The sequence below is a fragment of the Periophthalmus magnuspinnatus genome, chromosome 3, assembly GCF_009829125.3.
Source record: "Periophthalmus magnuspinnatus isolate fPerMag1 chromosome 3, fPerMag1.2.pri, whole genome shotgun sequence".
Classification (NCBI taxonomy): domain Eukaryota; kingdom Metazoa; phylum Chordata; class Actinopteri; order Gobiiformes; family Gobiidae; genus Periophthalmus; species Periophthalmus magnuspinnatus.
In genome coordinates this window covers 16,165,849-16,184,983 of record NC_047128.1, presented here as the reverse complement: position 1 = coordinate 16,184,983, position 19,135 = coordinate 16,165,849, and the positions used below count along the sequence as shown (strand labels likewise).

The 19,135-nt window shown below is 40.8% G+C and overlaps 1 protein-coding gene across 1 annotated transcript in view; it reads right to left on the bottom strand.

Moving 5' to 3' along the window:
- Positions 1-19,135, bottom strand: part of itga11a (integrin, alpha 11a) — a 110,892-nt gene that overhangs the window by 74,810 nt on the left and 16,947 nt on the right. Inside the window, exon 2 of the mRNA XM_033988910.2 lies at positions 8,526-8,640. Within this exon, the coding sequence (XP_033844801.2) occupies positions 8,526-8,640 (115 nt within the window). The remainder of the gene's footprint in view (positions 1-8,525; positions 8,641-19,135) is intronic.

Genomic DNA, 19,135 nt, shown 5'->3' with positions numbered 1-19,135 from the left:
CACAGAGAAGAGAGGGACTCACAGAGAAGAGAAAGGGACTCACAGAGAAGAGAGGGACTCAGAGAGAAGAGAGAGGGACTCACAGAGAAGAGAAAGGGACTCACAGAGAAGAGAGTGGGACTCACAGAGGAGAGAGGGACTCAGAAGAGAGAGGGACACAGAGGACAGAGGGACTCATAAAGGAGCATTAGACTCTGCTCTGTTTGTCTCAGTCTGATGGTCCATGTGCTCTGTTCTGTATTTGCTTTGTATCGTCTAATCACATCGTATAGTGAGCTATTAACTGGAGGGGCTGACAGACACATATGTGCCTCACATGTGTTCACTCAGTGATGCAGCTCTTTTGATGCACATGGTCAGCTCTTAGTTATGATTGGAAAGATGTGATCAAAGAAATCTCTTAAAATTTTGTTTTTTTGTTTTTGTTGCGTGGAGATGTGCTTCACCAGAAAAATTTACTTGTTGAACTGATTTAAATCTTGCCACAACAAAGCTGGATAAGTCAGGTCATATAAGTCATATCATGGTAACATTTGTGTCTAACTAAAATTCGTAACTTATTGCAACTTTAAAAGCCTCTACCTGATTTATCTCTATGTATTTGAGCAAATGGTGTCTTTCCCTAGAACACATATATCATATAAACAGCTCTTGAGGTCTTTAGTGTAGGCTGCATACACTTGTGAACATGTGAATGAGCCTGTCATATGGAGGAGAAGGAGAGACACTGCAGGTGAGGAAAAAGTCCTAAATTTAGAGATATTAATGTGAAACATCTGTGGTTTACTTACATAAATGTATTACAAAAAATGTATTACATGTTTTATCATGTGATGTTTTCATATATGTATAAAAAACAATTTTCAAAATTGACCATTTTTGGGACCTTTGAATCCAATAAAAAAGAAAAAAATGGAGCCAGATCAAAATTTCTTGCTTATTTTGCTGTTGTTGTCTTGTTTTTGTAGACGTAGATATGAATAAATCGTTCTGTAGGATTTCTCAAAATTGTGTTAAGTACAAGCCTGTAAAGTTTGGTGTATGGAAGTGCGACTATAAAGGGGAATCCTTATGTCCATGTGGGAAAAAAATACATTTTGAGAAAACTGACCAAAAAATGAAAAAGAAAAAATATATGAGTTTTGCCTGTAGTGTCTCCCCTCTATATTATATTCAGTGCCGTGATTGACAGGTTTAAGCAGTTGCACATGAATCGCCCTCGCTCTCTTCATTGATAACAGATGACTTTGTGAGCATGCCCTCCTCTCTCTGACCTTTGACCTCCTCCACATGTGTCATTTATATGTAACATCTTCTTCCTCTCAGGCCTGTGCCACAGCTGTGCTCTTTAGGATCAGTTGTTTATGATGACCACTACAAATGTCTACACGTCAGTCATATCTGGAACCTCTCCACTTTGCTTTTTTGCTTCCAGCCAGGAATCAACCAAATCAATATCACTTTATTTGTACCCGGGGGGCAATTTAAGCTCATTGAGCCGTAAAATACAATAATAATAAAAGTCTCAGTGCAGCTCAAAAGGTAGAGTCGTCATCAGATCCAGTATCATGGCAATGTGAGGGGAGTTACAGCCATCAGGACAAAAGTGTCCATCCTCTCTGTCCCAGGCATCACAACAGTGTCTAGAAGGAGCCAGGTGAACTCTGGACACACAATAGGAAAGCCTCTTCTAAGCCACAGTCTCACTTTCCTAAGCCTCACTCTCACTTTTCTAAACTTCACTCTCACTTTTCTAAGCCTCACTCTCACTTTTCTAAGCCTCACTCTCACTTTTCTAAGCCTCACTCTCACTACACTCGATGATGAGACTGACCATTCCCTTGTGTTTCCTCTGGAACATCTTATTTCACATTTCGTGTGTGAAGCACATTGCATTGGTGTTACTAGTTAAAAGTCTGTAGCGTTTCAGAGCTAGCTGACAAGCATGGCTAATTCCATGCAGGGTCGCCATGGATACAGGAAAAACAAACTGTACAAATTACACAATCCGATAGTCCTTAACTTCCACCCTTTAAACTGCACATGCCGCACAATCCCAAAATGTTAAAGTAACTAATGTAAGAGAAAAAAATTTTAAAGTTTCTATGTCATATCTTTAATGGTGACCCCAAAAAAAAGTATTTATTATGTGAACAGTACAGTTAAAGGTAGTATGTTGCACTGTAGAACTGTAAAGAATGTCTCACAGTATTATTGTAAACTTTTCTATGGAAACAGGCAGCATGCATAGCTAGAGGATAAGCAAACTGTGCACGTTTTGTGGTTCACTTCATATACCAGCTTCATATCTGAGAGCACAGATGGTTAAATGTATAAACTATTGTAAAATTCCACCATATCTGAGCTGTTATGTCTCAGTCATATTATTATTAGTGTCATGCTGAGAGTCGTGCTCCTCCTCTGTCTGCACATTCCACCCTCCAGCTGAACAGTGTCAGGCTGCACACTCCTTCTCTCTCCACTCTTCACATCTCCCTCTCTTCTCTCTGCATCTCCTCTCTCCTGTCTTTCTCCCGCTTCTGTTTTTCTCTCTCTTTCCTCTCTCTGCACCTCTCACCCTCTCTCTTTCCACTAGCTCTCTCTAATTCTACTCTCGCTTTCTCTCCACTCCCTCTCTCCTCTCTTTCACCCTCACCCTCTTATCTCTCCTCTTTCTCACCCACCCTCACTTCTTGGCCCCCTCCCCTGAGAATGAGTAAAACGTGTATGTGTCCTCTATCCGCAGGTTAAGATAATATAATATAGTATAGTATAATAGACCTCCCTTAGTCCACTTCTATTATACCCGTATAATAGGAGTGAACTATGGGAGTGTGACGTCACCCGTAGCGTTCGGTTGCGGTCCAAATGAAGCTCATCGAGGCTAGCGGTTATAGCTTCCAATCTGCAACCAGGGACCATATTTGTAAAGCGTGAAACCAAAGAGTCAATCAGGAGCGAGGCTGTTGAAGGTAACGCTCCCACCGGCATCACTGTTTGGCAGGAGGTGGGGGCTTTGCAACGCTGTCAATAAAGCTGTTGCTAATGCTAGCTGAAGCGACCTTGGGGGAAACAGGCACCGGATTGGTCTGTCATTAATGTTTATATCTTGAATGAAGGATAATATAACAAAATAAAAACAGCAGGATCATGTAGAGCGGGTTAACATGAACATTTTAAGACCTGACAAGGCTGGCAGCATTAGTTACTACGGGCAGGGAGGCAATGTTTTTTCAATAGAAAGTGAATTGCAACCAGAGCTCAAAAGAACCACTTGCGCACATGCTCACTTTGTATTTCGAATGCAGCTGGTGCTTTAGCTATTAGACATTTATATATACAGTCTATGTTGTGATACCTTTTTTAAAACAGTAAGCGAGCAGGCTGCACACTTCTAGTTCCTTTGAAAAACGAGCTAACAGCTGACTTTGAGCCAAAATGTCCGCCGTGCGTCTGACCACTTCCCTTTAAGGTTTTAACAGAGCTGTCAGAAGTCAGTCCCTCAGAGTGTGCACCTGCGGCTCTCATCAGCTCGCATGTAACTGGACGACTTTAACAGGAGCCCGCTGCTACAGGAATATCTTTAACATTCTACAACACATCCTGCTGGTCTGGTTTGAAGTACTTTTAAGTTATAGCGTTGCGTTAATATGCTGAATACTTCCACGCTCAAGTAATGGGTTGATATGACTTACGTAACACATTTTTCTGGGTCACAAAAATGATTTCTTACGGTTCGCAATAGTTTCATATAGCATTGCAGTTCTATAGACATGGTTTGCAGTGCTTAGTAGGAGTCGGATAAAGGATAAAAACTTGTTAACTTGTTTACCTTCCCCCAATTAATTCAACTTTAAATGCACAATACACAGATGATCATTTTAAAGCCAGATGTGTGTAAATGTAAAACGTTCCTTCTAGGGACTGGGGGACTTTGAAGGGACTTACTTCAAACCCTCATAAAGTTCAAAGACGCACATAGAGCTGGATACTTTTCAGCACTTGTACCTTGTAAGAATATATCTTTTGGTATACTGCTACACTTCCTGGCGGAAAAAAAAAAAAAAAAAAAAAGTCGCCACCTGGATTTAACTAAGCAAATAGGTCCGAGCCTCCTGCAGTTGGTCAGGTCTAGGTTCAGCAACAGTCTGTGCTCAAAGAATGAGGTCAGCTGACACCTGAATATACTGAATGACCAGGTTATTCCATCAATGGATTTTTTCTTCCCTGATGGCACGGGCATATTCCAAGATGACAATGCCAGGATTCATGGGGCTCAAACTGTTCAAGAGTGGTTCAGGAGCATGAGACATCATTTTCACACATGGACTGTCCAGCACAGAGTCCAGACCTTAACCCCATTGAGTATCTTTGGGATGTGCTGGAGAAGGCTTTGTGTAGCGGTCAGACTCGACCATCATCAATGCAACATCTTGGTGAAAAATGTATGCAGCACTGGATGGAAATAAATCTTGTGACATTACAGAAGCGAAATCGAAACAATGCCACAGTGAATGCATGCTGTAATCAAAGCTAAAGGCGGTTCAATGAAATATTAGAGTGTGGGACCTTTCAATTCTATGAAAAGACAAAACAGACCTACAAAGTAAAATCAAATTAAAGAGGGAGTATTATGCAAAATCAATTGTACTATGTTATAAGCTTGTTCCCTCATAGAAAACATGCTTTAAGAGGTTTCAAGTGTCATTCCTGCATGTTTGAGCGTTATAGCGATCTCTCCCCAGCCATATTTGAACCCTCTTTGTGGTTAGCGGTAAAATTCTATGCAATGCTCAACCCACAAGCCACAAGTATTGATACTAAAAACGTCACAAGACAGAAATGAACCTTTCCTGAAAACGTTTAGAACAAGTATAAGACCACGTAGACTAGTATACACCCATGGACCACTATGGAACCTACCTGAAGAACTGAGGTATTACACAGATATAAGACCACATAACAATATAAAAGTACTTCTAAGAAAGTCCTATTGCTTATTGAGTATTGTGCCTCTTTAGTATCGAAATCGAGTTTGAAATTTTAGGCGACAATAAAGTCTACTTATAGATCTCTTTGAATATGTGCACACTCTGCTACACTGTATTATGCAACGAGACGGTTCAGAAATATTTCAAATTTCTCCAAATAAAAAAAGGAAAAAAAAAAAGTTGTGTCAGCACACCCTATCTCTTGTGTAAAGACAGCTCTTATCTTGTAAACTATGTAACTGTTCAGGGAGTGTCTACTTATCCAGCCTGCTTCAGATCATTCATACCAGACCCAATTATGAACACCATATGAGCCAAGTCCGTCCTCTGCCCTGGTTCTCATGGACTCTCTCCTCCAGCAGACCCCCCCAATCGCTTTCACACAACCCCACATCTATGCACCCGAGCTGGGCGCAATGTACGTCTTATCAGCTGGCAGTTCTCCAGGCCTTCCGAGAATCTAATATTGTCTCTTTCTACACAAATGTATACATCGTATGGCTGTAGGGCTCTGGAGTGTGTGAAACTTGCCAAAAGAAACCATAAAAAAGATGACGGCTACAACTGTGGAATTACCCAGAATACACTGGGCCCATTGTGTGGTGAGCTGTGGGTTTGTGAAGGAAACCATGACACAGATCAGTCTGACCATAGATATCAAGCTACAGGAAGTTACATCAGAGTTAATGCAGTAGTAGGTGTGATAGTAGTGGTAGTAGTAGTAGTAGTAGTAGCAGTAGCAGTAGCAGTAGTAGCAATAGCAGTAGAAGTAATGGTGGTGGCAGTAGTGGCACAACACAGCTCCGTCTGACCATCAACATCAGGCTACAGCAGGTTACACAAGGATTAGTGCAGTAGTAGTTGTAGTATTAAAAGTAGTGGTGGTAGTAGATGTGGTAGTGGTCGTAGCAGTAGCGATGGTGGTAGTAGAGGTTCTAGTAATAGTAGTTGTAGTGGTGACAGTTGTAGTAGTGGTCGTCGTAGTAGCACTGGTGGTGATAGTAGTAGTAGTGGTTGTAGTAGCAGTATTAGTAGGATTAGTGGTGGTAATGATGGTAGTAGTGGTGGTAGTAGTAGCAGTAGAAGTGATGGTGGTGGCAGCAGTGGCACGACACCGCTCTGTTTGACCATCAATGTCAGGTTACAGCAAGTTAGACATTGATCAGTGCAGTAGTAGTAGTAGTAGTGGTAGTAGATGTGGTAGTGGTCGTAGCAGTACTGGTGGTGGTAGTAGAGGTTCTAGTAATAGTAGTTGTAGTGGTGATAATGGTAGTAGTAGTAGTAGTAGTAGTAGTGGTTTTAGTAGTATTACTGGTAGTAATAGTAGTTGTGATAGTAGTAGTAGTGGTGGTGATAGTAGTGGTTGTAGAAACAGCATTAGTAGGAGTAGTGGTGGTAGTGATGGTAGTAGTGGTGGTAGTAGTAGCAGAAGTGATGGTGGTGGCAGTAGTCAGGCTACAGCAAGTTGCACGAGGATTAGTGTATTAGTATTAGTATTAGTATTAGTATTAGTATTAGTATTAGTATTAGTATTAGTATTAGTAGTCGTAGTAGCAGTAGTAGTAAAAGTAGTGGTGGTGGTAGTAGAGGTTCTAATAATAGTAGTTGTAGTGGTGATAGCGGTAGTAGTGATTGTAGTAGAAGTGGTGGTGGTGGTAGTACTAATAGTAATAATAGTTGTGATAGTAGTAGTAGTGGTTTTAGTAGTTGTTGTGTTAGTAGTAGTTGTGGTGGTAGTACTAGTAGAAATAGAAGCTGTGGTAGTAGTAATAGTGTTGGAAGTAGTAGTAGTGGTTGTAGCAGCAGCAACAGTAGTAGGTGTGGTGGTAAAAGCTGTAGTAGTAGTAGTAGTAATTGTGGATACACCGTGTACATTTCCATTATGTGTACATGCACAAATACAATCTGATCGTCAAAAACACCTGGTGACATGGATTTTGAGAGTAACTGTTGGAGTATTTGGAAGAAAAACTATATCATTTGTATTTGTATATTTGCCACATTAGTTTGCCCTTTTTGTGGGCTATAAATCCGAACTAACCCTCTGCCATATCTTCTTCAGAGAAAGCAATCTTGGATATCCTGACCTCTTATAATTTTCAGTGTGAATATTTCATTTCCTGATCAAACAGAAGCGTGATAATACGAAACTATGAAACTTGATCATTTATTCATTGTTTCATCACCGCAGATGTCATTAATATTGATCGTATTGTATAAATAAGTAAATCTAGACAAACTGAATTATGTTTTTCTGAAGGCTTTTCCAGATTCCCACAGTAGCGCACCTGGATCTGAAAACGGGAGGTTTATATTAGGCTTCCAACACAAGCAAAGGCAAGAAACCAATTACACAGACGTACTTATATACAGCTTAGCCAACAGGACTGACAGAGCGTATCCCAATGCGATCATGAATTTATCACCAACACAAAGCCCGGAGGAAACTGGGAGGAGCCGGAGACCACTGATCCAGGAAATATCCAGGAAATATCCAGGACTGATCCTATTGTGTATTTGTCAGAGACTCAGCCTGACGTTGTGTTTCTTCTGCTCAGGGTAAACACAGAGCGGCAGGTGTGGTACAGGAGATATGAACTACAGAAAGTACAGCCATAAAACTCTCAAATGCACACGACTCCACTGGCCAAATTTATTTACTATTATCACAGAGTATCCACATTTTATGGTTTGCTATTTTGTTATTCTAAATCAAACTTTAGAACAGGAGAGCTTGCTTAACAGTTTCTGCACAAGACCCTTAAAGTTGTTTTCTATAGAAAGTCAAGTCACTTCTTTAAGAAAAAAAATAAATACAAAAATAAAACAGAAACAACAGGGCAACAGAAGGAAAAAAACTGAATATATTATATATTTTTAAAAAAGAGAAAAAAAGGGAAAAAGGAAAAAAAAACAGAGAAAATTTTAAAAAGTTATTAGAACCTCAATAAATTATTCATTTTTTCTCTTGTTCCTCCCTTTCCCTCTTATTTCTTTAGTTTTTTTTTTTTTGTTTTTTTTCCTGTTTCACTCCCACTTTCCCTCAAGTCAAAATGTGTAACGTCTTTTATGGTTTGCAGTGTCTCTAATATCACAATAACAAGATAATAAAAAGAGATAAAAAGATAATAATAATAATAATAATAATAATAATAATAATAATAATAATAATAATAATAATAATAATAATAATAATAATAAAAATAACAACAACAATAATAATAATAATAATAATAATAATAATAATAATAATAATAATAATAATAATAATAATAATAATAATAATAATAATAATAATAATAATAATAATAATAATAATAATAATAATAATAAATAAATAAAATCAAGTCATAAGATGGGGGGTCTGGAGGTTCTCCCCCAGGAATTGTAAATTGCCTGTATCATTATAACAGCCTGTTTGTGTGTGGTTATCTCTCCAAAGAGTCAAATACACTGTTCCCCCGACTCAGACTAAACGAGCCCATCTCTTCCATAAGTTCTGTGTCTTCTGCTGTGTGACAGAAACCCCCTCACCACTTCTCGCCGCCCGCCGCCACGTGCTGCTGGACCGTGTAGCCAAACTGAGCCTGTTTGGGACCTTTGATGATCCGAGGATTCTTTGTGTCGATGTTGAAGCAGTCACAGCAACCTGCAAAATGAAACAGGCTGTTGAGCAAATACTGAAATATAAACATTTGCTTTGTACAGTACAAAAGCACACATGGATTATAATATTTAAAACAAAATAAACAAATAGAAGGAGAGACGACAGATATGCCACTGATGCACTGGTAAATCCTTCAAATTTGATGAGTTTCATTGGAAATATAAATTAACAAATGCAAGTAACATTAACACTGACATTTTTAGACAGTTTTGAACAGTTCCCAGTATAAAAATATTGTGTAAAAGTGAAAGTTAAAGTATCAGTTGACTATGATATCAGGCCAGTATTTGTAGTTTTTAGCGTACTGGCTCTCAGTCTTTAGCTCAGGACGATAGTTTGTTTTGGGCTGACCACCTGATTAAACAAAAGACGACACATTATTTTAGCACTTTAACATAAAAAAGTCACTGAGTCTCTTACATGTTTGAAGTAGGGATGGGAGCGATAGTATTGAAGTATTCATATATCGATACTGGCTCAGTGCAAATGTGGGTATCGATAGTGTTTGGTGATATCAATACTAATTTGTAAGTACATTTTAAGCCTGGCATCAATTTTAGTAATGTTTGAGTTATTTCTTCACTGCTTTATGTCAGATCTTTGTGTTCATATATTTCCTGAATGACATAAAGTTAGAGAAGTATCGGTATGGATATCAAAAAATTACCCGTAAAAGTACATCATATTGTACCGATATTAAAACTGTGGTATCGCCCATCCTTAGTTTGGAGTAAAAGGAGGATGTGGAGGTCAAAATATCATTGTCACATAGATATTTTTTCCTTATTATAGACAGAGATAGCGTTTGTAGTAATCTCAAATAAAACAATTTGGAGGAAATGATCAAAATCGACCCAAAAATATCAGCAGAGCTTAACGGCATTGGCCATCGGCTTTGGGTGTTTTAAAAATCAGTAACCGCCATTAAAAACACACACATCAGTACATCTCTAACTGTGCAAATGACCACAGCTGTACTCAGTCTACTCTCCTACAGCTACAATACTATAGTACAAATATTGTCTTGGAGTCATAGAAGGCTGTGAGGGACCAGGGAGGAAAAATGGAGCAGCTGAATAAAAAAAACAACAAAAAAAAACATCCTCAAATTTGAAATATTTGGGTTTGTTTATCTATAAATGTGTGATATAGAGAGGAGGAGAGGAGAAAGGAGGCGGAAGGAGAGACACAGAGAGGGGGAGAATAGGAGGGGAGGAGAGGTGGTAGGAAGACAGGAAGAGAAGAGAGGAGGAGGAGAGATGGAGGGAGTAGGAGGAGAGGAGAGAGGGGAGGAAAGGCTTAGAGAGGAGAGAGGGGGAGGAAAGGTGGAGAAGAGGAGGAGGAGAGGAAAGATGGGGAGGCGGAGAAGAGGAGGAGGAGAGGAAAGATGGAGAGAGGTGGAGTGAGGACAGGAAGAGAAGAGAGGAAGAGGAGAGATGGAGGAAGCAGGGGGAGAGGAGAGGGGAGGAGGAAAGGTAGAGAAGAGGAGGAGCAGAGGAGAGAGGTGGAGAACAGTAGGGGAAGGCGGACAGGAAGAGGAGAGAGCAGGAGAAAACTGGAGGAGGAGGGGAGGAGAGAGGATGAGGAAGATGAGAGGTGGAGAGAAGGAGAGATGGAGAAGAGGAAAGAGGAGGACAAGAGCTGGAGAGAGGAGGGAAGGAGGAGAGGAGAGAGGAGAGGTTCAGAGGAGGACAAATATTTGGTTAATCTACAAAAGTGAGATGTAGAGTGTGATTTAGGGAGGGGAGTGGGACTTGCAAATATTCCCAGACAATATGTTGCCTGTTCATTTGAGTGTTTATTCATTATTATCCTCTTTCTCATCTTCCTCTCTTCTTTTCCCCCTTCCCTCTCCTTTCACCTGCTCCTTTATTCGCCCTCTTTCTAACTCCTGATCTCTCGCCCCTCATTTCTCCTCTTCCTACCTTCACATCCTACTTTCTTTTTTCCTTCTTTATTCAAATTCCTTCCTTCCTCCTCTTCCTCCTTTTACTTCCTTTCACCTCCTCCTTGCTCCTCCCTTCTCTTCCATGTTTCTCCTTCTCTCCTTTCTTACCCCTCTCCACCTTTCTCTTTCCCTTCCTCCCTTCTCCTTCTTTCTCCTTCTTGTTTTCATCTCCCATTCTCTTCCTCCTTTCACCTCCTTTTTTCTCCCCCTTCTCCTCGTCATCGTTTCTCTTCCTCCCTCCTCCTCCTTTCCCTCCCCTCTCCACCTCTCCCCTCCTCCTCCTCTCCCTCTTGTCCCTGTATTTACTCTGACATAAATCTACATTGACACGTTGTTCGATTGTTGTTTAGGGACATGTACAAAATGGCCACCACGGGACCTGATCAAAGCCTCCGTGTGTTTTCCAACTTTCACTCCTCCTTCTCCGACCGTTTTCCAGGGGCTCCGGGAGGAACGACACCTGCTTTCAATTAAAATACCAATCACAAAGTTTTTCCAAAGTGCCGCAAAGTTATGTGTTCTGCTTTATTAGCAGTGACAGCAGCGTACGACGGAGGGATTTCTGATGAGGATGAGAGGTGATGAGGTTTTTCCCAGAGGAGGGGAGGAGGAGAAGAGGAGGACAGGTGGAAGGGAGGAGAGATGCAGAGGAGGAGAGCAGAGAGGAGGAGCTGAGGATCAGAGGGGAGGAGAAGAGGAGGACAGGTGGAAGGGAGGAGAGGTAGAGAGTAGGAGAGGCGAGAGGAGGAGCTGAGGAGGAGAGGGGAGGAGAAGAGGAGGACAGGAGGTGGAAGGGAGGAGAGGTGGAGAGTAGGAGAGGCGAGAGGAGGAGCTGAGGAGGAGAGGGGAGGAGAAGAGGAGGACAGAAGGTGGAAGGGAGGAGAGGTGGAGAGTAGGAGAGGAGAGAGGAGGAGCAGAGGGGAGGAGAAGAGGAGGACAGGAGGTGGAAGGGAGGAGAGGTGGAGAGTAGGAGAGGAGAGAGGAGGAGCTGAGGAGGAGAGGGGAGGAGAAGACGAGGACATGTGGAAGGGAGGAGAGGAGGAAAGTAGGAGAGGAGAGAGGAGAGGCTGAGGAGCAGAGGGGAGGAGAAGAGGAGGACAGGAGGTGGAAGGAAAGAGGTGGAAATGAAGTGAGGAAAGAGGAGGAGAAGAGGAGGACAGGAGGTGGAGAGGAAGAGAGGAGGTGATGAAAAGAGAGGAGGAGGAGAGGTGAGTAGGAGGGAAGAAGGAGAACAGTAGATGAAAGGGAGGAGAGGTACAGAGGAGGAGGAGGAGGGGGGGAAGAGGAAGCCAGGGGGTGGAAGAGAAGAGAGGAGGTGATGAGGAGGAGAGGGGAGGAGAAGCGGAGGACAGGAGGTGAAAGGGAGGAGAGGAGGTGATGATGAGGAGGAGAGCTGGGGAGGTGGGGAGGAGAAGAGGAGGATGGGAGCATATGTGGAGAGGAGTGCAGGAGTTGTGCAGAGGAGAGGAGGAGAGAGATGAGTGGAGGTGGAGGAGGAGTGGTGCAGAGGAGAGAGGAGGAGGGGAGAGACACGGGGAGGTGGAGAGGAGCGGAGGAGGAGTATCACAGAGGAGAAAAGATGGAGAGGAGGGGAAGAGGAGAGGAGGAGAGGAGAAGAGGAAGTTACACTTTATTAATGGTAACAGTGGAGGAGGAGAGGTGGAGAGGAAGGGTGGATAGGAGGAGAGGAGAAAGGGAGAAGAGGAGGAAGGAAGTAGAAGAGGAAAGAGGAGAGCTGGAGGACAGCACTGATTAATGATTGTCTGCAGGTGCTGGGGTTTAAGTAGCGACAATTCAGATCTGAGAGAGTCATTTTAGGTTTAAAACAGCTGGATTTCAGCAGTGAAACTGGCAACACAAATGAAAGACTCATGTTTATTTTCTGATTGGATCATCGTCTGAAGACCCAGATCTGTGCCTTTCATAATCAGATCTGTTGTTTAGCTCTGCGTTCAATATGAGGCATGGAACAAACAATTACTCACACGACGCGAACAGACACATGAATAACCTCGGCTGTATGAGGCTATAAAGATGTTGACAACGTTGGATGAAGTACTCAGTTTTGTTAATTAAGTAAAAGTACAGATACAGAGGGAAAAAGTTACTCAGGTAAAAGTATCACATGAAAAAATGACTTAAGTATGACGTTTTAAAATGTTCTTTCAGAGTAAAAAGTAAACGTTTTGTTAGTTAAAGTATTAAATGTAGTGATATTGATAAAAATTATACATATTTTGGTCAGCAGTCGCAATACAAATCAACTTCTTAATTTTTCATATGAATTAATTATGTATTAAGTCGAAGCTTGAACTCGGAAACTTCAGTCAGGATGTTATACCTCAAACATGGTAAAAATAATCCCTCGAATCACATAAAAAGTACTTCTTACTTTTCCGTCCACTTAAAAAAAATGGTGAAGTAGTAAGTACAGATACCTGCTCTCAAATGTAGTGAAATAAAAGTAAAAAGTATCCATTTTAAGATTTACTTAAGTACAGTACAGATACCTTACTACACTTTACTACTTGTACTTTGTTACCTTCCATCACTGGACGCTGAATAACTGTATCGGGGGGGTCTATACGAGCACATCTGCAGTAGCTTAACCCTCCATCTGATCGACACTATTTTGACCGTATAAGTCAAACACTTCACCTTAAATAACTTGTATAAATGTAATATCACCATGTTTTATCACAGACAGGTGCATCAGCCTTTCTCTCTCTCCGTCTCTCTTTCCATCTCTCTGTGCCTTTCCCTCCATCTGTGGCTCTCTCCCTCTGTCCCTTCCTTCTTTTTCTTTTTGTCAATCAGATCACATCTTTTATTTGATCAGAAGGAGGTAGAATAGCCAAAAATTACACCAAAGTACTGAGCGTAAGTAAGCATAGAAGGTATTTCAGAAAACAACTACTCAAGTAAGAGTAACTTAAAAAGCAACTGTCTGTACGGAACATCTGATTTATAATTTGAAGTTAAAAATTTGAGACACAAAAATGGAGCAGTGCAAGAAACACACATCTTCAAATCATTTCATATTGTCAACATAAAGCTTTTGTCACTTGTAGACGTACTCATAGTGAAAAGAGTAACCCAGACTTCTACTTAAGTAAGAGTACTGTTATGTATTACACTGCCAACTGTATTACTTACTATTACTCGTACTGGAGTAAATATAACTGAGTACTATAACCACATCCGTTGCCTAATATATTGAATCCAGTGGAAAATACCTCTAAACAACATACTCTGTCCTGAGATGACTTCAACGTTTGATGGTCAAAGTTAAAATAAGAATCGGACATAACAATGGTGTCTATGTCCTTAATAAAAACATGGTGGTCAGCAGCTTGGAGCAGTTACCTCCTTTCCTGACCATAGCACTGTGAGGAGCACGTGTCTAAGCGTAACACTGTGAGGAGCATGTATCTGACCGTAACGCTGTGAGGAGCATGTATCTGACCATAACTGTGAGGAGCATGTATCTGACCATAACGCTGTGAGGAGCATGTATCTGACCGTAACAGTGAGGAGCACGTATCTGACCATAACTGTGAGGAGCATGTATCTGACCATAACTGTGAGGAGCATGTATCTGACCATAACGCTGTGAGGAGCATGTATCTGACCGTAACACTGAGGAGCACGTATCTGACCGTAACACTGTGAGGAGAACGTATCTGGCCATAACTGTGAGGAGCATGTATCTGACGGTAACACTGTGAGGAGCACGTATCTGACCATAACAGTGAGGAGCACGTATCTGACCGTAACACTGTGAGGAGCACGTATCTCACCATAACACTGTGAGAAGTTATGGTCAATACTTGTCTGACCATAACACTGTGAGGAGCACGTATCCACTTTCAGCTGCAGATCCAGACCTCCACACATGTAGCGGTCTGCTCTCCTCTGTCCTCAAATGACCACAGACGAGAGAAGTCCAAGTGACTCATTTCTGTCTTACAAACACGTGCACACATCATGATCATGCTGTTATGTCCACTGCAGTAACATCATAATCATATCAGTGTATTTATTTATATCCACACTGACAGAATGGTGATGAACCAACCAGACATGGCCATGGAGGTGGACACACAGCACAGTAAAGCTTTTGTGGTGGACACTGCGATGCCAAGTGATGGGAACTTCTTGAAAAAGACTATGAGAAACTAGAGAAATCCCAGAGGCTCAAAGAAGGAGCAGTTAAGGCAGTGACCCCCGAACTGGAGGAGTGGCTAGAGCAGATCCCACGACAAACATCAAACATCTCAGTCCAGAGAAGTGCAGTACTCGAAAGAGGAACGATACCATCCACCATACCAGAATCTATCCATCTACTGTTGATATAAAGGATATTTATTCCCAGCATGCTTCCAGGTTCGCCCAGACCTTTCTGCGTTGCCTTTACATGTTCTACCTGCGTCTGGGTGGGTTTCTTCCGGGTACTACGGCTTCCCCCATCAACCAAAACATGCAAAATAGGTCAAATCCTCCTGCAAAGGTAGTCCTAGCTCAAGATCTGGAGATGGATCCTCTGGCACTACGTACAGCAGCAACTCACTGGTCCTGACAGTTGTTTTAGCCGCAATGAATAATCCATGTGCGTTAAGTAGCTCTGTGATAATCGTACAATCCACATGTCACTCACTTAGTACGATGGAGACTGACCGATAGAAGTTGTGGGTGAGGAAAGTGTTTAAAGAGCTTCATGAACCAAAAATCACTGTATTTGTCCATCTCTGCATATGTGTAGATTGCCGCAGTGTCATTCATGTTTCAATACAATATAAGGACTTCAACAACATGACTGAAAGTGAAACTAAACCTGCCGTTTGGTTTAAAGCACAAGGCGCTGTGAGGAAAGCCCAGGAGTCAGTACGGCTCTGGAGTAATTAGCCACGCCGTTAGCTCAAGTGGATGTGCAGCCTGACCTTTGACCTGTGCTTGTAAAAGTGTCCCATAATGTTCAACAGAAAACACACAGGCTCATTTGAACGGCAGAGTAACAGCTGGAATTACACTGGTTATTTTTTTTACGGCAATAACAAAATCTTTACGACTCAGTTAGACGTTAAAGATTCCATATTATGCCAAATTGACTCTTGTGAACTTTAAGCCATGTTATAATGCTATTACCTTCTCAAAAACATATCTGGAATTGTGTTTTGTTTCATTCACACATGTTTACGCTACCTTTTACCTTTAGTTCGGTAGAGATTGGTATGTTTTGCAGGTATGTTTTTTGATGAGGAAACAGCATTATAACATAGATCACAAAATAGTGTAATACGGGACCTATTTTTACTGGTAGAAAGCACATTTTTCAGTGATTTCTACCATGTTATAGCGTTGCTCCCTCATTAAACATTCCCAAAGAGGATTTAGATGTCATCCATGCAAGTTTAAGTAATCTTTAAAAGCACTTTAAAAGCGACACAGTCAACAAAGTGCTTTACACAACTTAAACAGAACACACAACAGTGACAAATGGTACACAGTAGATCATCAAACTCAGGTAAAAGCCAAGGAGAAAAAGTGAGTCTAGGAGGGATTTACGAGCAGGTCAAACAGATACCATGATGACATTTAAAGGTCCTATATTACACAAAATAGATTCTTCTGAAACATTTAAATGGTCCAGGTAAAAGTCGAGTAGCTCTAGCACTAGCTGTAGGAGAGTGCGGTTTTGCTGAGTCCAGTGTAGGTGGATAGCAATAATCTAAACAAGACCATATGGAAAAGCCTGGATTCAAATTTCAAAGTTGTGTTGAAATGAAATCTGTTTTTTTGTGATCTCTCTATTTAAACCCTCCATACGGTTAAATGTAAGATTCTGCCCAGCACTCAGCCCATAAGCTTAAGTCACCCATGCTCCCACACAGCAATTTTCAATACACATACATAGAGAAACAGGATACAAAACAATGGACTCTTTTCACGGAGCTGTCTGGTTAGTTCCGGTTCACTCAAAAACTGTGTTACAGATGAACGATTGCAGACTACATGTTAAGAGTTTTACGACGATGTAAGCGCTTAACCGGAGGAGTCGTATGTGCTTATAAAAGTGGGTATTTGTGTCTCAAAGCTGCTGTAATTCTAACCAAATCTAAATCTCAAAATAAAACACAAAACAAGTTCATAAAAATACATCTAATAACAAGTCCAGTTTGTACCTCTATATTAACATAGCTCATTTCAGTTAGTCTTAGCTTCAAGACACAAATTATATATTATATAACACAGAAACTTCCACTGGTGAAGTATTTACATCGTCGTGTTGATTTATTTTAGCACGACTCTGATCATTTCTGATACACATTGAACGGAGTAGGATGTTCAGTTCGAGTGTTTTCGACAGAATCGGAACTAAACAGACAGCTCATTGAAAAGGGTCTATGTACTACAACTTCACAAACCTGACGCGATGTGCAGTAGTTTCATTAGCGGAATGCACTCTGATTGGTTCGTGATAGCGCTCTGAAGGGGGAGTATAAATATAGCATTTCTAAAACAATAAAAGTTAACATGGTGATGTAAGTATGTTATGTGTTAGCAGTAAATACCCCATAGAAATAAAACGCTCCATGTTTAAAATAGAAACTGGAGCTGGATTTCTATGTGAGGGGCTGATTAATTAAAAGTACATTTTGTCTTTTTTGGTCGAGCTCACCACTTTTGCTTCTCCATGGAGATGTCATTGCGAACTTGGAATGTTCCACAGTGGCATTTCATTTATCTAACTTACATCAGATCAACTACAGTTATGATGTGTAACTTGGCACAGCTTAATACACAGTTCATGGATATAGATAACTTTAATGCCATACTTTGGAATATTTCAGGCATAACAATAACATCAGCAAAGTTACATAGTGAATCTTTAAATTGAGTAACCTACAGATGTATTCAACTGTAGCTACTTGTAGATTACTGAAGTTATTTCAAAGTATTTCTGATTGGTTGAAGTATTTACTGTACTGTTCTTATTGGCTAAATATGCAAGTTAAGACAGAACATGTGATTTAATTAAAGGTGCACTATGCAAGCTGTTGTTAGGCCAGGAATCCTTCACATATTTACCTGGCTAAGGCACAGGTCAGATCTGTGGAGAAGTGACCCCAGCTCATTGAATGCATGTTTTTTCTTTAGCAATAAATACACCTCTAATTGAAAAAAACAACAACAATATGTGTAATGCCATACTCAGGAACCCAGATCCAGGGGTAGATCTGCTGCTTCACCAGGTGGATACAAAAATTCTTTTCTAGGAGGAAGACTTAGACACATTCCTCTTGTTTTATTGGCATTCAATAAAAAAACTACAGCACATTGGAGTTTGAAGTCACTTATTGTGTTCTATATGATGCCAGAAAGTCTATTGTCTTCATTCTTTTCCTCCATTGGGTAATTTCTTAGTTTGAACTACTATGATATCATTATAATCTTATTAAAAATCTCTTTTAACCCAACTTTATACCAGATGGTGGTCAAAATCTCATAGATTTTGTATAATGTATTGTATGTTGTTTATGAGTTTTCATGATAGTTTTATTGCTTTATGTAGAGTCAGAGTTTCACTCACACAGTATTGTCGTCTTGTTTTCTCAGTGCATGTGCAGTTTTAGCAGAGAATACAAATTGGTTTATTATACTATCTGAAAAAAAATAATTGTGAAAATAGCTGCGTAATCACTGTCAGTTGAAGCTCTCATCCCTCCTGCAGAGTGGAGAAGGCAGTTGGTCCACTTTGTACAAAAAACCCCAAAAAAACTACAATTCACTAATTACACTGACCACTTGTTTCAAAATTAAAGCTGTCAGAGGCCCAGCAAGATGCCGTTTGGGCCAAGCATTGTGGTTCTTGGTGTTGATTGGATATGCCTTTCTTATCAGCACTTTTCACACGGACAGTGCCGTTAAAACCATTTAGCTCTAATTTAAGCATTATGTCGAATAATCGGTGATGGAGGATTGGTGACAGATGCGTCGTGGCTGAGATTGCTTTGTTTGAGAGCTGTGGTGAACAGAGTGCACTCTGTTTTGCTGTGAAAAATGGGGATAGTGCCACAACATGAGTCATCTTCACAGACTGTTTGTAATTACGATGTTGACATTTACAGCTACTGAAATTGCAGTAAAGATTTCAAACGTGATGAGAAGTTAAACTATAAAGTCTGAATGTTAAGTTAAATCCACATGCTGCAGCACACTTCTACAACACTTTTAACTGTGGTCGCAGCTCATTTCATTCAGAGTCTTAAATAACTTTAATAATAATTAAAACTGCAAGCAGTGATAAAGGGCCCTCACAACACTTGTGACAGCAGAAGGACGCGCCACAGTGAGAGAGCGGCAGATCAACCTTAGCTTGACATGAGATTTAATATTTCCAGGGTCATGTTGGAGATAAACGTTTACAGCACATTGTAACTTTGCAGGGGGCGCTGGAGAGCCATTTTTATAGATAGAATTTTAATTCCACACATCATTTTGTCCAGCTCATCAAAATACACAGACGCA